Genomic DNA, 19,108 nt, shown 5'->3' on the forward strand with positions numbered 1-19,108 from the left:
GGACCTGTCGTAGTCCGTTTCCCGATCCTTTTACCTTGGCATCACGGACTCCGATCTCAAGGTTATTGTAGATGGGTTCAGTTGTTTGCGCGTGCTTGCCTTGCAACATTGTAGAGGATGGGCTTGGGTTGGGCGTCAGGTTGATTTGGGGAGATTTAAAAAGTTTGATTTTTCTATTTAGTCAAAAAATTTAAAAATTCAGTAATAAAATTAGAAAAACAAACGTACTAAATTCTGAAAACAAATTACTTTAAGTAAAAAACAAAAAAAAATAAATGTCACTCATTTTTCGTGACCAAAATAACATGCTCATCCTTTTCTTGGAAGATTTTTGTTTGAATCTAATTGTAATCTTAACCACCCTATATAAGTCGAAAATTAAAATTAGAGTAAGTATTTCAAATGTGGTAAAGAGTGCTGTCTTTTGTATGAAAGCAAATCTCACAGAATGCATAAGCTTTTATTCACAGGAAACATACCGTTTTTTAATAGGTTAATTACAATTGTAGGCTCCATACCCAAACCGACCTTAGCTCAGTTGGTAGAGCGGAGGACTGTAGTGGGTCAGCCTGTTAGTAATCCTTAGGTCACTGGTTCGAATCCGGTAGGTCGGATTATAATTTTTGGTTGCTTTTAAACCATAGTTTTTTTCACTATCTTCCAGTTGAGTATATCCTTGAGCAAGGATGGGTAAAACCCCTTAAAATTTGGACTTCTCAAAATGATCTCCTCTAGCTGTCCACATACTTATTTTTTCATTGGATTTGTAAGTTTAAATAGGTATTCATAATGAAAAGCAGAAGGTGAAAATTTGAGGGAAAATGTCAATGTCAATGAAAAAAAATAGAGAGGAAAAATTAAAAAAAAAAAAAAAAGTGAAGGAAAATTAAATATAAAGTTAAAGATGATAAATTATTTTTATTTGTTACTTCAAACTCATTTTATTTATTTTAACTTATCACTATAAAGATTAAATAATTTGAAAATGCATAAGTATCTAACTAATTTTAATTATATTTAATTTTCTTTAAAATATTTTATAGGACAACCAAATATGAAAAAAAATCATTTTCCTTGACAATTTTTTTTCTTTTCTTTGTACTTTTCGGAACCAAACATAACGTTAGGGTTTTAAGGTAAATTGGTAAATGGTTGTGGTGAGTTCAAGTCTTGGTTAAGGGAATTATTTAGAGGGGCCCAAACAAGTTATTCCTAAATTATAAATTTTATCCGATTTCAATAAGTTTAATATCATTGATTTTAATTAAGAATAAAAGTCAATCATTTCTACATGCCTTGGTTATACGTAAATAATAATAATTTTATTCCATTTTTACATAATAAAGATTAACAAAACCTCCAAATATCCAACTTTTAGATTGATATTTTACTTTTATGAGTGCTTTAGAGTATATTTAGAAGTGATTCTAAAAAACGTTTCTAATATTTCTAATACTTAAATAATAATAAAAAAAATTAAGTATTAAAAATATTAAAAGCGCTTTCTAAAATCACTATCAAACAGACTCTTAGTTAGGATGGTAATTCAAAATCAAAATCTCCAAATGTGTTCCCAACTTGAATCTTTCAAATCTTTTCTCAATTGTTTGCATAATAAAAAACTTCAAGGTATTGAAAGCGTGTAAAGGTTAAAGTATTTAGTTGAGGTAATGAATGGAGAAAATAAAATCAACCATGTTTTTCAAAATTAATAGAAATCTTTTAAATAAGCTTTGGGAGACTTGGATAATTGTTTTTTTTTATAAAAAAAAAAAAAAAAGTATTTTTTGTGTCATGTTTCAAGATTGATCCCAATTTATATAAAATCGATTTATCTTCAACTTAATCTTTTTTCAACTATTGGATTAAGGATTCTTCTTCTTATTTAAACCCAAAATTTTCATTATGGGGCTAGAGAAAAAAAGTAGTTGTCACTCTTAATTTTCTCGAGTTCTCTCTTCAATCCATAGTGGTTATGTTTGGTTGTCAAGAAAATTCTTTTTAGTTTTTATCTACAAATTAGTTTTTTCATAAGATTTTCTAAAAAAGAAAAGAGTTGATTCATTTGGATTCTTCCATCCATTTCTTTTATTCTCATTTGATTTGTGTTTGTATTAAAATTCAATTTCTTCTTGTACAAACTCAAGAAAAGATTGAGGTTGAACTTGATGTGAACTACAAATGTGTTTTGAAAGAAGATGTGTAGTCGAAGTTGGAAGGTGTTAGTCAAGTAGTCTGGGAAAGATTGATAGAATTGAGCTGGTAAAACCTTGTACTCAATTGATTTTTCTTCATAGTAGATGCTCTTAATCGCTTGTAAACCCATGGTTTTTTATTTCTCAAAGATTTTTCACATTAAATCTTAGTATCATTATACTTATAATCTTAATATCTTCTTTACTTAATTTCTTTGCGTTTATCTTAGATTAAGAAAGTCATGTTGTTCGAATAAATATATTATAAGAGAATTTGAGTTAAAATTTTGCTTAATAATCCTTGCAATAATTTGAAATAATCTCTAAAGTGGTTTAGAAAGTAAATAATATTTGAATTTGTGATTTGTGTAGTTGAAAATTGATATAATTTTTATTAGAGAATGTTTGCATTTGCATGTAAATTGCATTGATATACTCGTTAGGAGAGTCACGATATATTCATTTTGCATGTGTTTTGACTTGTTTATAGGAAAGAATTGAAAGATAAAAAATTTTAAACAATGAAAAATATTAAAGAGGGAGCATCATTATTAAGAGAAATTTTTAAATCGTTAAAAAAACACTTATTTCCCTCGCGGATGTAATACACTTGATAAATAATTCTTCAAAAATATATATATATTTTTAAATTACAAAAGCATTTTGAAGAAAAATACTATCAAATGAGCTTATAAAGAGCTACTTTGTCTTTTTTTTTTTTCAAATTTATTTATTTATTTTTGTTTGGGTTATTTAGATTTTAGACGATCCATTGAAGTGGGCCCTAAGTCGTGTGAATATAAAAAGAACACATAATCTCATGCGCATTCCAATCATATTTTTTTATCAATGAAATTAAAAAACAAAAAAGAAAAATGGAAAAGAAATATCATCCATGAAAGGAAGGAAGACAATATAGAATCTCTAAGAAATTTTTTGCAAAGGCCACAGACTTTCATTCCATAATGCACAGTCGTCTTTCATTTCCAGGTTGGGTTGGAAAAGACAAACCCAAAAGATGGAATTTGATGTTGAGAGTGGCCCATTGGAATTAAATTTCAACCTTGGCCTTTCCCCACCAAATAACATGCCTCTATGCTCGGTCCCTACTTGAAAACTCAAAGCTTTTTGGATTTTGAAGATAACCCAAAATCACATTAACCATCAAATTAATGTACCCTTCTCCGATTTTCTTTTTTTCTTTGCAAGTGAAAGCAACCCATCAACTGCTTCAGAAAAATAAATAAAAAAAAATAAAAAATAAAAGGAAATTCTATGTGTGGTATGTTATTTTCAAGGTCATTCCCTTCTCGTCTGGGATCAGCCTGGGGTCTGGGGTTGGGTTACAGTATATCCATGTGGGTGGTGGTGGACAATTGACTGATTGGGTAACACAAGGGACATGATTGGTAAGACTTAGGAAGGACATAAAAGCTGTTCACTTTTTGGGGGTGAATAGGGACCACGTTATGTCTCTTCCATTTAAGGGCACATTCGATGACAGCCGGTCCTGACTCCTGGGCCCTAACATATTATTTTTTGTTGCTACCTACTTGAGGCATGCATAGGCGTGACTGCCTTCTGTCTGAATGCAGTTTTTCTTACCCTTGTTGCCCTGTTTTCGATTTACTCGGGGGTTACAGGGTGACCCAAAATATACTCTTGAGTGGTAATATTTTTAAAACTAGTATAATATGGGTGCTCATTGTAATTTAAACTGCTATGCCACTTTATCTGCACGTGATTGTTCACCAAAACCATTCTTACCTACCACAAATGTGGCTGGAAAGCAATCGATATTCGGATGCTATGTAGGGATGACAACGGGATGGGCTTTTTCGGGTACCCGCCCCGTCCTTAATGGGATGAGATTTAAATTTAATATATGGGTTTGTGATAGGTATGAGATTTTTTTTTTTTTTTAACCTGGGACAGGTTCGGGTATTGCTCTGTCCCGATTACATATAAAATTAATTTTAAAATTTAATTTAAAATTTTATTTTACTATTTTTATTATTAACAAAATATATTTATTTTAATATAATTAAAAATTTTAAAAATAATTCATTTAAAAAAATTAAAATTAAAAAAAAAAACTAAACGGGGCGGGGTTAAAATGGGAGCGACCGGTCCCCATTCCTAATGCTATGCATCTTGTATTTTTAGTTTTTTTTCCTTTTATCTATGTGAGAGAATCTCATAGTATAATTACCAACTTACCATCATCACTAGAAATTTCCCATGTGTTGATAGGAGCACTCTTGACATGGTCCAGAATGACACTTTTTTTTTTTTTTTTGGGTGTTTTGTGTAATTTTGATTTAGAACTCATTTGACAGAGCTTATTTTTTAATATATGAAAGTACTTTTTTTTTAAATGGAAAGTAAAAATAGAAAAAAAGAAAAAGTAAAAAAAAAATTATAATCAATAAATCACTTAATTTAACTCATCTATATAAATATTAACTAATTTAAGAATACATAAGTATTTAATTAATTTTAATTATATTTAATTTTTTTCACAATTTAACCAAGTATAAGAAAATCATTATTTTTAATTTTTTTTTTTTGTTTTTCATATTACTTTTCCAAAACCAAATATAAACTAAAGGTTTTCTGTGGGCCTAAGCACCCAATACCAAAGCCCATCCTAAAACCAGTTACGGCCCAAACATGAAGTTATTGCGTTCGTAAAGATGGAAATTGATAAGCCTGAAGCCAAGCTTTAGCCCACCCAAAACTTTTGGCGAAAGCCTAGTCCACGTTTGGGATGATATGGCGGGCCTGAGCCCGGCCCAAGCATTGACGCCCAGTAAAATCCTAAAATAGCATGCCTTAACACATAATCTCATTTATTAAATTGTTAGGTTTAGAACCGGCCCTGGACTCACATTTAAATTTCTAGCAAGACCTGGAGGCTAGCCTAAGCTGAGCCTGACCTGAACAAAGAGGCTAAAGCCCGGTCCAGCCCTGTCCATTCACATGCTTTTGATGATTTGAAAATTTAGAATTATGGTTAAAACGTTTTTATTAAAAATACATGCAAAAAAAAGTTCTTTGAAAATTCACCAAATACCTAATTTATATGTATATAAAAATACTTTTAAATATTCCCAAACATACTCTTACTGTAACCAAAATAATTGAGCTGTTTTAGCATGACAGCATTGGGATACTGAAGTAGTGTTCCCAAGTCTGACTTCTTCTTTCCAAATTAAAAAGTCAGTTCGTCGGCGGCTTCAAGTTTTTCATGTACTTTACCCAGTCGTATTCATTGTAAGTGTAATAAAAAAATGAACCCACAATCAAGTGGAAATTGAGAAAGATTAATGGGCTTTATTATAATCCCGGTGGCTTCTTGTAAATTTGTTCTTGATTCATGCACCAGTTTGTTCCTAGTTCATGTCAAAGGAATCCTTGTACTTAAAAATGCAAAATTCCACATCAACCACCGCCTTGTTCCCTTTTTATTAATTCCTACTTCTTCACAGTCTCCCCTAGGCCCTAGGTCAAAGTTCAAACCATTGGAGGCGCTTCTCCCAGGTATTTACAATACAACTATTAAAGTCATTCTATACTATTAAAATAAGACATGTGCAAAATTCCCAATATCTTACGACTTTTCCTTTAACATGCTTAATGAACGAGATTAATTTTTCCCAATTGTTATGATGTGTTAATTTATAGAGATCTATGCAAAAGAGTAGGGAATAGTTTAATTGTGGGACAAAATCCACGGTTTTGCCTAAAACCAGATTTGCTATATGTAGAGAATCTTTTTTGGGGTTTCTCCTAAGCTAACGAGTCATCAATTCCTAATGTATGTACTCGAAATTTTGTGTTAGTTTTTTTCCTAAGGGCCTTTGGACTTGTTGGGTTCTACAATATAAAAATGGGGGCATTTCAATTGGGTTCGACCAATAGTTGAACCCATCTAATCATCAACTGGTTAACAATTGGGTCTTATGTTTTTCTTACTAATATAGGGATTGACGCATGCTTAAGACATAAAAGAAAGATTAGTAGCGGTCCTTGCTACGTGTAGTAATTAAATGAATCATTGGTTAAAAAAATAATATGATGACTTCAACCGAACTTATTTCCCTTTTTTTAATGATGACTGATGAGATCGTACTGTAAGGGATGAATTCAATTCATCACCCACCGACCCCTAATACACGTTTTCCTAACATGGTAAATAATACTCCAATAACTTTTTTTTTTTTTTGATAGATGATTTTGGGGTAAGAAGGGAGGTGGGAGGGAAATGAAGATGAAAGTGTGAAACAACATGATTTCTTTTATCTTTTCCCGATTAATATTTTAATTATTTTTAAAAATATTTGTAATTAAAATAATTTTTAATAATTTAATAAGATTAGTAAATAAATAAACAAACATGCAAAATGCATGATTTCATGTAAACTACTATAAGGTGATTTGAATTCATGACCTTTTATAACATCAAGTTTTGATATTATATTTAAATATTAATTTTTTTTAAAAAAATTAATATAAAAAATAATTATAGATTAAACTTAAACGAGTAATATGAATATCTTCTTACTCCTCAAATAACTTAAAATATATATATAATAAAGGTCCTCTACTATTTATGGAAACTTGGGCAAGCAATTTAAAATTTGAAAAAACAATATGAAAACCTAATGATTTTGACAAAGTTGAAAATGCTCATCAATTCCCACATCGATTTATTTTAAAATGAAAGGATAGATGGTCCACCACGATAAACACATGAATTCTAAAACGTAATTCATGACTTTTCTTATTGTTTTCCGGCCCAAGTTTGTGGCTAATTAATACATACCATATTTCAAGGGAGACGTAATCAACACTCGTGTGGTTGCCTACCACATTATTTTACATTTTTCAAATCAATATTGACCAGACTGTCCCACAAAATTTGGGTGTGACATCGGTTCCTGACTAATCAATTGATAAAGCCAAGGCTTATTAGGGAAGAGTGGGCTACTTTGAATAGAAAAAACGAAGATAAGAGGGATGGTATTAGTTGTAGATAAGCTCGAATCTATTGTCAGATAGATGGTATTATCACCCATTGTTCCGAAGCATGTGGGATCCAATATTTCGTGCAGAAAATTTTGACCCGTTTCTGCTTTTGAATTTTAATTCCACTTTTCTCAACAGTTTTTATACCGTCATTAATAATCTTCTTAATTTTCTATGAAATAAAATTCTCTCGTGAAAGTGATTAATATGCCAATTTTGTCAAAATAAATAAATAATAATAATAATTTTACTTATTTGTCCTTTAACTTAAAGTTCAAGATTTATTTACTTATTAGATTAATTCAGTAATAAGAAATTTGTATTATCGAATTCACTTAAAAGGTCGTAGTGGATGGTTCCCATTTTGGGTTTTACCAAACAAACTTTGACTTGGGGCTTACGTCCGCCATTGATAGTCATGATTTGACAAAAAAATAATCGACGAGTACCAAACCAGGGCTGGAATTTTACTGTGAAGGGCGACTGACTGATGAACTAGACCCAGGGCAATGCACCTTCTGTTCTTGATAATTAATTAAGCATATATAAATACTCACTCTTACCCCCTTATTTTCTTATCTCTCATCACTTTTGGTGTGAAGAATTGGACCATGAGAACAAGCTGCAATGGGTGTAGGGTTCTTCGCAAGGCATGTAGCCAAGACTGCATCATCAAACCTTGCCTTGAGTGGATCAAAAATCCTGATTTCCAAGCCAATGCTACTCTCTTCCTTGCCAAATTCTATGGCCGTGCAGGTCTCATAAACCTCATCAATGCCGGACCCCAACAACTTCGCCCCGGTACTTACTCTTTTGACTCAGCGTCTTCCTTTACCAAGAGTTTGTATTTATTTTATTTATGTTTTTAATTGATTACAGCCATATTCAGATCGCTGCTTTGGGAAGCTTGTGGACGGGTAGTGAATCCAATATATGGGTCCGTCGGATTGCTCTGGTCCGGTGACTGGAACCGCTGCCTCGATGCCGTGGATGCAGTGCTCAGAGGTGTTCCCATCGCCAGAAAACCATCTGAAGCTACCTCCAGCAGCCCGAGCGACCATCCTGTAAAGGCCTATGACATACGTCATGTCTCTAAGGATTTCAAATTCCCTACTACTGAAAACCTCAATAGAGTCACAGCCCCAACCCCAAAACCGTTCAAGCGTTCTTCTAAGTCCAAGCCAAAACCTCAAGCCAGCTTGGTTTTCGACTTTGCAACCAAACCAGCCGCAGATCAGTCTGATAAGTTTTGTGACGTTAGATTGCCGTGGCCTAGCTCACACGAGTTCAATCAAACGCCGAGTCACGGACCGTCGTTAGGTTATCACCTAGAATGGCTTACAAAATTAGATAGGGAAAGTGATAAGAGCAAAGTAAAGTTGGAACTGACTCTTGGTTCTGGGACCAACTTTTAGCACCCATTTGGCTGCTCCTTTCAAGGGCCGGGCAGAGATGGATAGTTGTGGTGCTGAATCGCCGGAACAGATGTCCATTTGTTTGTTATTTTTATGATATGGGAATCAATACATTATTAGCATTTCGCAAAATTAACCAAAGTTAGAGAGCAAAGAAAAGGAAGCAACATTACACTTCTAAAATTGATAAATACTTGGGATGATGAACTATTAATCTTTATTTGTCAATTTTATTGCAGTATCACTCATTTTAACTGGAATGGATGATCGGCCCGCATGCATATATGGCGGCTCATTGACTAGATCCTGTCAACAATCATCATTTCAAAACACAGATTCCATCATTTTTTGTGTTTATGTTTCATCCATTGAAGGGCATGGCTGCAAGCTTCCCATGCTCTACAATGAAATGAAACTCCCTAGGGTTCTAATTCATTCATGTTGTAGATCGTAAAGCAGCTGCATGACTTCCGTATGGTCTAGTTAATTTCATCATGCATGTCGCATTCAGTACATTTCATTCCAAACATCCCAGATGCTCCGCCGAAAAATATGCACACAATTTTCTCAAACTTCCACGTTTGGTCAGCCCACATCATATTCCATTAACAACCGACTACGCGGCTTCGATCCAAGTCTCAGCAATTGGACACGGTTATAATTTCTTCATTTTTGCTCCGGCGGGGTCGTGGGTGTTGCAGTCACTTTCATTGACCTGCAAAACTGTTATGAAGCTTGATCACATCTTAATACATAGTAGAAAAAGAACCAAAATTATAACTTAATTGCTTATTTCTCAACTACATTTTATTATCCTTTTATGAAACTGAAAGCATTCAGATACTGAATTTATCAAACATATTTCATGGATTATTCTTGTAATCAACATAATTCAATGTGATGGAAAAGCTATTTACTTAATTATTGATATGAGGTGCTGCTAGGGAAAATACATCCAAAAAATCTTAATTGCGGGGTGAATTTGAAGATTGTTAATCCACCTTGCCCTTGAGTGCAGGGCACATCCCACTAAACTAACATTATATCACTCGTAAAAAGCAGTTCGTGCTCGTCCCGAGTACAGATTTATGTTCAACATCCGTACGTTGGAATAATAGTACTTGTTGAAGTTGGCAGATTTTCATTTCTATGTTTATGTAATCGGTAATACAAACCCAATAACATGGTCTACCGGGGCATCATTGCATAGCTGCTGTACGATCGGGCGAAACTGAAAAATATTGCCACCTTCCACATGAATTTCACGTGTGATAATGATTGTACCAGCAGCAGAAGAGGCCAGTTTCAACGAACTAGGAAGATGCGTTTCATATTTGTATCCCAAGTATTCCAAGGGTCCACAATGAGCGTGCGCTAGATGATATCTTAAAAAATTTGAGCGTCTCTTTTTTCTCATTCGGAACATTTCCCTTCTTCGACACAGTTTCAATCATTATTTTAGAGAATCCGTTTTCTATTTACTTGCTGAATCCAAGAGAAGTTGATTTTTCTAAGGAATCATTATACTAAGAAACACCATGGATGAGTATAATTGTGATGCAAATTTGCTATCATCCTGTTGAGAATATGACAATGCAAATGCAACTCGTTACGGACGCTCCATTGGAGTTGTTGGCACTGTGACATGTGAAACTGCATTATTCTATATCTGCCCATTTTAATAATCAAATTTTTAATCTTTGAAGTCTTGTCATTTTTATAATTAAAGATTTAATCTTTACATTACTTTGGACGTAAATCGCGAGATTTCATCCATAAATATATCAGCAAATTAAACCATCATGACTCATGAGTATTGATGCGCAGAGGATACTAAGTTCTCGAATATGATATTCAAAAAGTAAGGTCTAAATATTGATGCTCTAACAATTTGTTTTCAAAAATAACTTTTTTGTTTTTAAAAATAAAAAAAGTGAGAAAACATATTTGATAACTAAAAAATAAAAAAATAAGATGTTTTTGTCAACTTATTTTAATTATGTTCAATAATTTTTACTTACTTTTTAGGATTTTTTTAATAAAAAAAACTATATAAATTGAGTGAATGATTGAAAATAAAATATTATAAATAAAAATTATTTTTTAAAATATAAAAACAAAACATTTTTTAATAAATTTTTGTTCTAAAAAACATATTATTTTTCATAAATATTTTTTAAAACACTATTCAAATAAAACTGTCTTTTATTTTTAAAATTTTTTTAACTTACGTAAAACATTTAGTATAGAAAACAAGGAACATGATTGGAGTTTGAAATTCTTTTATGGAGGGACTTTTTGGCCAATGAAATTCAATATTTTAAAATCAAATTTTACTCAAGATTGTAGGACGATAGATTATTGAAGAAAATCAATCAAATTGTCTTAAAATTTTGAAGGCAAATCCACATCGCCTTTGTGATGATCGATTGGTCTCCAAGAGGGATCAAATAGTGTGCAAACGTTTTGATCTACATTTAGTCACCACCTAAGGAGAAATCTATTCTCCCTAGAGGATGATCGATTTTCTCTCTAGTTGCTCTATTTTCCATAATTTTCTCTCTGAATTAACTTCATCATTTTCCATCCTCACATTATGTCATCTCTCTCATAGAAAAATCTTGAAACACCTGAAAATTCTAGTTAGGAATGAAATTATCAATTACACAAAACACAAACCTAGAATCATGCGCTATAATGCCATATGTAGGTATTTAACTAATTCTAATTACCATTTTTATTTTCTATTATCCAATTATGTAATAATTTAACTTAATTTTGGAAATAATAAATGAAAATGATAAATAGTATCTTTAATCTCAATTTTTTTTTCTATTATTATTAATATCTTATTGATATTTAACTTTGGGAGATAAAATTTTCAATTTAGCTTTGGTGAAATCAACAGAATTTGAAAACATTGGATTGAACAAATGAGAATTAACGTAAAGGTGCACAAAAGGCAGGGAAAGCAGCAAAAAGTTTGAAGATGTTCCCTCAAACTTAGTGCGGAAGGCGTGGAACCCTTGGTTAGGGGAGGTTTAGGTAGAAAAATTGAAGCTCAGTTCTGCAAGTTTGACCTAAACGTATTGATTTAGGGGTATCGGGAAAATCAGTTCATTCCACGATCTCAATATTCGTTCCGTGTTAAATCGAACCATTCCATCTTTGTCAACATTAACACAGGAGCAGGATGCTTTTTCTCCTGGTCATACTCCACTAACGTTCCATTAATTGTCAAATTTTCTGTTCCTCCCAGTAATGCTTCCCATATGTTTATTATTCCACCATTTATAGTAGCTGTTTAGATCGATTATGGATCCAGTCATCACCATGTTGGACCCCCTTTTTTAACAATCTTTTTGCAACGGGCAATGCTTTATAAAATGGAATATTTATTGAGATTCGAAGCCATAATGGCGTATACTTGTTCTTTTGAAAGTAGCTCTCAAATTTAATGGAAGAGTCCCTGATTAATTTTTGAAGAGCTCTCTCTCTCTCTCTCTCTCCCCACACCATTTCCAAAGAGAATTGCGTAGCAAATTCAACCAAGTGCAATATTTTTTCCTTTTATGGTTAGATAGAATTGCTTCTACTTGATAGACACCTTCCCCACTTTTATTTGTTCATAAATTTCTCTTTCAATCGTAATGAGAGGTGCAGGGAGAGTTGATAAGTAGATCCAAAAATCTGGACGTGTATAACTAGTCTCATCTATTTAGTGTCAATTTTTCGGAGTAAAGATTTCTTTTTTTAAAAAAAAATATAAACTTAAAACAATTTCGTTGTGCGATATTGAAAATTAAAATAAACATTGCATAAATTCAATCAGAATAACAGTTTTAACTACTTAATTAACCTTAAAACTCAAGAGGAACAAGAGCCACCATGATAACCATGCAAGAAATTAAGGAAGTGGGCAATGAGGCAGAGAGCAAATAACCCAAAGCTCAATAAATAAAGCAGGCCTAAAGACCATGAAGCAAATTCGAACGAGAAGGTAATTCATTCACTCACAGATGAACTGAGCGGTCCCGTTTTTAAGAAAAATTGGAACTTGAAATCTCCAAAGAGCGAGGGCGATGCATGAAGAGCAGGTGTCTGAAAATACGTGCATGTTCGCCACGATACGTATACGTGGAAACACTTCACCACGACTCACTCACACCTTTGATTTCTGAACATAAGACAAAGTCATTCTATATTCAGCACTGTCACCCCTCAAGTCTTCATCATTACCACGCCAGCAAAAAAGCATACTTGGTGACAAACCACATTTTTTAATGCAACAGTGCTTCGTCCATATCTCCCATCAAGCCAGACTGGTTCAATGCTGCTGTACTTATCCAATTCATTTGCAGCAGCACATCACGAGAGAGTAGATGATGGAATGCCAATTTTGGCGATGGTCTGAGATTGAAAATTGAAATGCTTTGGACAACATGTTTATATTTCTTGTATATGGAATTTCCAGATTTGGTGATGGTCATAGATTGAGATTCAAATGATTTTGATAACATGTGTATATATTTCTGTGTATCCATCTTTTCTGTTTCGATTATGCACCCAAACACCAGAGATATAGAACTTTTAAAAGAAGGAGAAAGAAAAAGAAAATGTGAAAGGATGAAACTAAAACAGCAGGAACTAAAAGATCTCAACTATTGCCCTATCCTAACCCCAGGAGAAGATCAAGGGGAACGAGTTGAACCCCGACTAAGCTGCCAAACTTGCAGTGCATCAAGGCCCCAGCTCCAGCTTACACGCGTGGGGGCGTGAGATTGGATAGAAGCCAAGAGTGAGTTCCAACCCAGCCTCGGTTTTATCGGTTTGGCCATCGGATTTCAGAAGTTGGTTTGGTTTTGGGGGAGTCGCCAGCGAAGCCTCCACGGTTTCCACAGAGAACATGCTGTCAGTCTCCTGCTGAATCAGAGAGGAGTCGTGACTGGGCGCTCGGTTGTAGTCGACCGGGGAAAACTGGTTCCATCCAGGGTTACAAAACTCAGCCGAATCCAAATGGGGTTTGGATCGAGCACCACACCGCTTGAACCGGCTTCGAGTTTTAGCCTTGTGAAGGTCATGAGGAGAGTTTGCGTCCTTGGATAGGTGGCGTATGTCATACGCCTTGAGCGGAAGGATAGGGCGGATCGCAGCGGTATCGCAAGGGACTTCCATGATCTGCGATCCTCCAAGCACTGCATCAACCGCGTTTTGGCAGTGGTTCCAGTTCCCGGACCATAGCAACCCCACCGATCCATATATAGGATTGACGATTCGTCCACAGGCCTCGTAAAGCAGTGATCTGAATATGGCTGTGATCAACCAAAACGGGTAAAGAAAAAATACAGATCATTTCTCAAAAAGAAAACGTAGAAAAGAAGAAAAGTTTTAGAGAGAGAGGGTGGTGGGGTTATCTTTACCGGGACGGAGGTGCTCAGGCCCCGCATTGAGGAGGTTCATGAGACCGGCACGGCCATAGAACTTGGCTAGGAAGACGGTGGCATTGGCTTGGGATTCAGGAGTTTTGATCCATTCAAGACAGGGTCTGAGACTGCAGTCATCACTACAACCTTTGCGAAGAACCCTACAGCCATTGCAGCTCATCCTCATGGCTGTAGGGCGTTGCTGCCGTTGTTGCAGAGAGATTTATAGTACGGAATTGAAAAGGGTGTGAGGGATGTGTATTTAAGTGGAAAGGTTTGAGGTGGTGTCTCAGAGGCTGTGGGGGTGTTTGTGGGCGGTGACTACAGCTGTTTGTCTAAAGCGCTAGGGTTTAACTTCACGCTACCTGTCTTTTTTTTTTTTTTTACTTCCCATCCAGTAAAGTTTGAGATGCCATGCCTTCTTTGGAAATAACCCCTACTTTTGGACATTTCTAGGTTTAAGGTTTACCTTGCTACACTACCTTTAACATCATAATACAAATTCATTATGTCCTCTAATTACGCTTGAAATTGATACTTAATGTATGATAATTAATAATTCACCCTGAATATTCTTTTCTTGTATAAGGGTGCACACGACAGAACATTTATTATAATAATGCAAAAGCTGTACCAAATAGAATTATATGATGTGAGTAATGTGGATGATTTATAAATGAAATCCATGGGATTTTAATCATTTGATTATTCAAAGGATTGATTTTCATTGTCACAAAATGTTTCATTCACTCGCCGGGGTGTGGCATTTCGTTTTCCCCTTATTCCAAGAGGGACCTCCTGAGTAAGACCTCAGCACTTCTAATTAAACCATCCAGGGGCAACAATGCAATTAGGACGGAAGAAGGAGGGCAAAGTAATTCGAGAAAGAAGAGGAAGTGATCAATCAAAAGAAGAGGGAGGGCACACGAGAGGTGGGAGCGATGGGCAGGGGAGACTGGGGACGAGAATCTAAACTAAAGGACCGGGGCAGGTTGTGGCGCGTGTCAGCCACGAGTTTGGGTCTCAAACAGCGTGCGCCTCGCCACATAACATGGAAAACGGGCCCTCCGAAGCTCCCTGTTTTCGGGAGTTCGTACAAATGGGCCGTTTTCTTATTGTGGTTTCCCTCTTTCCTCCCAGAGCCACTGTGGGCTGCATATGGGTTTCGCCTCTGGTTTTGGTGTTTAATGCATTATTCTGTGTGTGTCGGCCCCAGGTAATTTTCACTCCTTCTAGAAAGGACTTTCCACGAACTTTCCCACACGAGTAATGCTACAGAATTCATTAAATATGCTATACTCAGAGGATAATTTTTTTTACAAAATTATATTTATACCTTTGAGTATATCAATTTACGACAAAATTATCAGATTTTTTACAGAGCGTTTCCCTCTTGGGATTCATCCAATCCCATCTTTTTCCAAGAAAATTTAATGAGACTAAATTTATTTTCTTCATTTTACAAAAACGGCTGGGTATATAAACGTAATTCTTAGTAGGCCAGTACCAATTTTCCAATACATGAAGGTAAAAATAATTAACTGCACTTTCAGATGTTGAGAGCTTCACGTGAGACATGGAGGCATGGAGGCATGGAGGCATGGCCCCATGGTTTGAATCCCGCGCATTTGGGATTGTTGGAGTTGAAGAAACGTAAAGCTGTTTCTGAACCTCGAGTCCAATCAACCACCTTCATCCCATGTCTCATTCTCACCAAAGTTGGCTCACCGGGGCCCTTGGATCAACTCCCTTTAGTTTAGTCAGACACAGCAAATTTGCAGGAAGGCATACTTGCAATCATTAGAAAAGCAAAATGAACAAGTAAATAAATAAATTTTCTTAATGATTAGGGAGCAGATTGGGAAGTGGTACGGGAGAAAAAAAAATTATGCAATTTGAAGTTATCCGATGCAAGTGGGAGCACATGGACCTCTACAAATAATGAACTATTTCTCAATTCTCACCGTCTCTCTCGTCCTCTTCCTTCTTGGTTGTGGTAAAAACGTTATTACTTTTTCTTCGCTTCAACAAATGATTAAGTATGGTTAATTAATCATCCCTGCTTAAGATGGGGACCGGTTATTTAAATTTGAGTTATTTTATTTGGCCCCAACCAAAGTCGCAATAATATTGCCTCGGTGTTGGTGAGGTTGATTGTCTTTACCAATGTAAGGTTGTACATTTCTTTTTATTAAATACCAACTTACATTTGACACAGGAGGAGACATACGATATGAAGGGGCGGAGGGTGTACATTCCTCCACAACACAGCAACCAGCAACGTGGATGTTTCGTTTGCTAACCCTTTCTATAGTATCAACAAAAACAATGGTATTTGGTTCTAACCTTGTTCCTTTTAAAACAAAATTCAGTGCTTTACTATGTTTTATTATTAAGGTTGGTGGGGGGGCATAAAATACTGGTAAAACTTAATTATATAACTAGACATTGCCTGATCAAGTCAGATCAACTTATCAACACTAAACATGGATTGGGCTGTTTCAATCCAATACTGAGAAGGGCTACAGGCCGCGGGCCCAATGCTAACGAGGGTCCATTCACGAAGTATGGGCTAGTGACATTCATATTGTGCGTAAGGTGGGCAATAGTTTTGGCAGTTATGCCTGTTTATTGGGGGGGAAAAGCTTAGTAGAGGACCTGAAACATACTAAAAAAAATATGATTAGAGAAACCAGGCCCGTGCCCCGTGCCAAGTCTAAATTAAATTTCAACAGAAGCCCGAATCTAAAATCAGGCCCGTGGATATAACAATAAAAAAATTGCACCCCTTTTAAGCATCCTGCTCCAGGGTCTGGAGTTGTCTTGAATCTTGATGCATGCGGGATTAACTTGCATTGTAATGGGTATGTTAGCACAATGGCGACATGTGTTGCTCGCCAAGTAGTTCTTGTTTTAACAGAAAAGATACTTTACCGTGTTTTCGCTAGCACGAGAGGACTACGCCTATGCTTTTCAACTTCCACCTATGTTTTAGGCTTAATTGCATTGAGACCACAGAGTATAGCCCAAATTCCTCCTCAATTAGTTAAAATTTGTTATTTGATTTAAAATCAAATTAAGAACATGAATGAGAATTGCTACTTATTTAGGTTTTTTATGTTAATTAGGAGTTTTGATTTAATTATGAATTAGAGTAAGATTGTAAATATGATTAATTTATTATAAATATAGATTTATTATTATGTTGATGGAGAGTTGAATGAAATAAAATATCTTTTGTTTGTATGTTGTAGATGTATAGGCGCTCAATGTGCAATCTTGTAACTAATAGCGAGTTAATATGTTAATTGTATGAATGATATCAATTTTGGTGCCTTAAATTTCATTTTGCAACAAGTGTTTTGATTGTTAATGCTTACCAAATATTAAAATTGCATAGGTGCTAATATTTAATATGCAATTGTATGGATTTTAATTATTAGAAATTTGTATTAGGCTTTAAAAGTTTTCAAGTATAATTTCACACTAGGTTCTGTTTGACAACGGCTTCATGATGTTATTTAAAAATTCAACTAAAATTAAAATAAAATTCATATTTATGGGTAAAATGTACGGCTAATATAAACACAATTACCAATGGTTTAAGCAACATTGACATAATAGGGGTCAACAAGATACCTATAAACGTAATTTGGAAAGATATCAACCTTGATAGATGTGAAAACCACCCTTGACACATGAGGCATATGAGGTGACCATAATGAGATATCCCATGTTTTGGTACTGTGATCATCATTATCGAAGACCAACATAAACCACTCATTTTGAAAGATATTCCTGGTAATCATGTTATCAACTATACAAACCATTTGTCTAGACAAAATATCTATAAACGTTGTGTTCACGCCAATACATCCATGCAAGCCCAAGTGACATCTTTTCTGTTATGAGCAATTGTCACCCAATTCAGTCAAATGACAACACGTGAAAACTTAAAAAACATAAATACTAGAAAATATTCACAAAGAAATTTAATGTATTTACAACATCAATTGTGACATAACTAGAAATCGTTGACAGAAAGGGGGATTAACAATGAAATGTAAATATATAAAGAATCATGACAAATATAGGTTTTTCTTCAAAAAGTTGCACTTTTAGCAAAAAAAAATTATAGTTCTAATAGACTAGAAATTAAATCAATCACAAGCATTTAATAGTTCATTTTAATATAAAATCACCTACCCCACTCGTTGTGGCCAAAGTTTTTTAGTCTCTTTTTTTAGGTTTATTCATCAACGCATATGCATATGTTGATAGCTATGATATGTAACATCCAATGATTGGAGACCTTTAGGTTCATCTTCTCGTGAACATGATCCTTAAACTTGTTTTTTCCATACCATATATCTACATGGATCGTGTTCTCAAGAATGACTTGAGTTTCATCTTTGAGTCCTTCACTTGTCTTTTTTTTGGTCTTCTAAGATTTCTTTTAAACCATAAAGGTGAAAAAACCATCAATTTAGTATTTATGTTTTTTGCTAGCCCGTGTTGTTAGTGATACTGGCCATTTACATTGATCCTTCTTGTAATGCTAAGAACTCGGACTTTCATTCGTCTCTGTCTCTTTCTTTCCTTTCCCTTACAGCTCCTGAGACAGATATTGAGGTCACCCTCAATACAGAAGTGAAGGAATTCAAATTTATCCATACATTAATTGTTTCCCCTATTATGGACCACCAGTCAATGCTTTCATGCTTATTACGTGCATCTACATGATCGGTGCTCATCAATGAAAACAACAAGGGCTCACCCCCTTTTTATAGCTTCACACCAAACACCATCCTTCTACTTATGACATTTATTCCACATTCATTTCGCTGTGTTGTAATTTGTTCCCATAATAACTACTAATCTTGGGCTGGGCCCTGGTAGTGCTTAACTTAAAGCCTTGTTAACAAGGTCCAAGGTCCAACATCTGAATTATTGTTGGACTTGGAGTTGGCCCAGTTAGCCTCCCATGCATGTGCAGCCTTTAATATCTAAAAGGAGAGGGGTAGGTGGAACCGTGGAAGGGGAA

At 34.8% G+C, this 19,108-nt stretch overlaps 2 protein-coding genes and 1 non-coding gene across 3 annotated transcripts; 2 read left to right on the forward strand and 1 right to left on the reverse strand.

Moving 5' to 3' along the window:
- The first annotated feature begins 523 nt into the window (after window positions 1-523).
- Window positions 524-614, forward strand: TRNAY-GUA. The gene is given in 2 exon segments: window positions 524-560; window positions 579-614. It is a non-coding gene; the product is annotated as a tRNA-Tyr (tRNA).
- A 7,176-nt stretch (window positions 615-7,790) lies between these two features.
- On the forward strand, window positions 7,791-8,782 carry LOC117922709 (LOB domain-containing protein 42-like). The gene is made up of 2 exons (XM_034840907.1): window positions 7,791-8,027; window positions 8,106-8,782. Exons 1-2 carry the CDS (start codon window positions 7,838-7,840, stop codon window positions 8,639-8,641), a joined length of 726 nt encoding a protein of 241 aa, XP_034696798.1. The 5' UTR covers window positions 7,791-7,837; the 3' UTR covers window positions 8,642-8,782.
- A 4,367-nt stretch (window positions 8,783-13,149) lies between these two features.
- On the reverse strand, window positions 13,150-14,331 carry LOC117921529 (LOB domain-containing protein 40-like). The gene is made up of 2 exons (XM_034839432.1): window positions 14,062-14,331; window positions 13,150-13,953 (listed from the first exon to the last, which is right to left on the reverse strand). The coding sequence occupies exons 1-2, from the start codon at window positions 14,249-14,251 to the stop codon at window positions 13,382-13,384; spliced, it is 762 nt and encodes a 253-aa protein (XP_034695323.1). The 5' UTR covers window positions 14,252-14,331; the 3' UTR covers window positions 13,150-13,381.
- Window positions 14,332-19,108: the final 4,777 nt, after the last annotated feature.

Source organism: Vitis riparia, chromosome 1 (genome assembly GCF_004353265.1).
Source record: "Vitis riparia cultivar Riparia Gloire de Montpellier isolate 1030 chromosome 1, EGFV_Vit.rip_1.0, whole genome shotgun sequence".
Classification (NCBI taxonomy): domain Eukaryota; kingdom Viridiplantae; phylum Streptophyta; class Magnoliopsida; order Vitales; family Vitaceae; genus Vitis; species Vitis riparia.

What these genes read in the sequence shown, in the direction of transcription:
- LOC117921529 (XM_034839432.1), bottom strand. Translation starts at nt 14,251, where the DNA reads ATGAGGATGAGCTGCAATGGCTGTAGGGTTCTTCGCAAAGGTTGTAGT. An exon ending in GCCTGAGCACCTCCGTCCCG is followed by an intron (nt 13,954 to 14,061) that starts GTAAAGATAACC and finishes GGTTGATCACAG; the next exon opens with CCATATTCAGATCACTGCTT.
- LOC117922709 (XM_034840907.1), top strand. Translation starts at nt 7,838, where the DNA reads ATGAGAACAAGCTGCAATGGGTGTAGGGTTCTTCGCAAGGCATGTAGC. An exon ending in ACCCCAACAACTTCGCCCCG is followed by an intron (nt 8,028 to 8,105) that starts GTACTTACTCTT and finishes AATTGATTACAG; the next exon opens with CCATATTCAGATCGCTGCTT.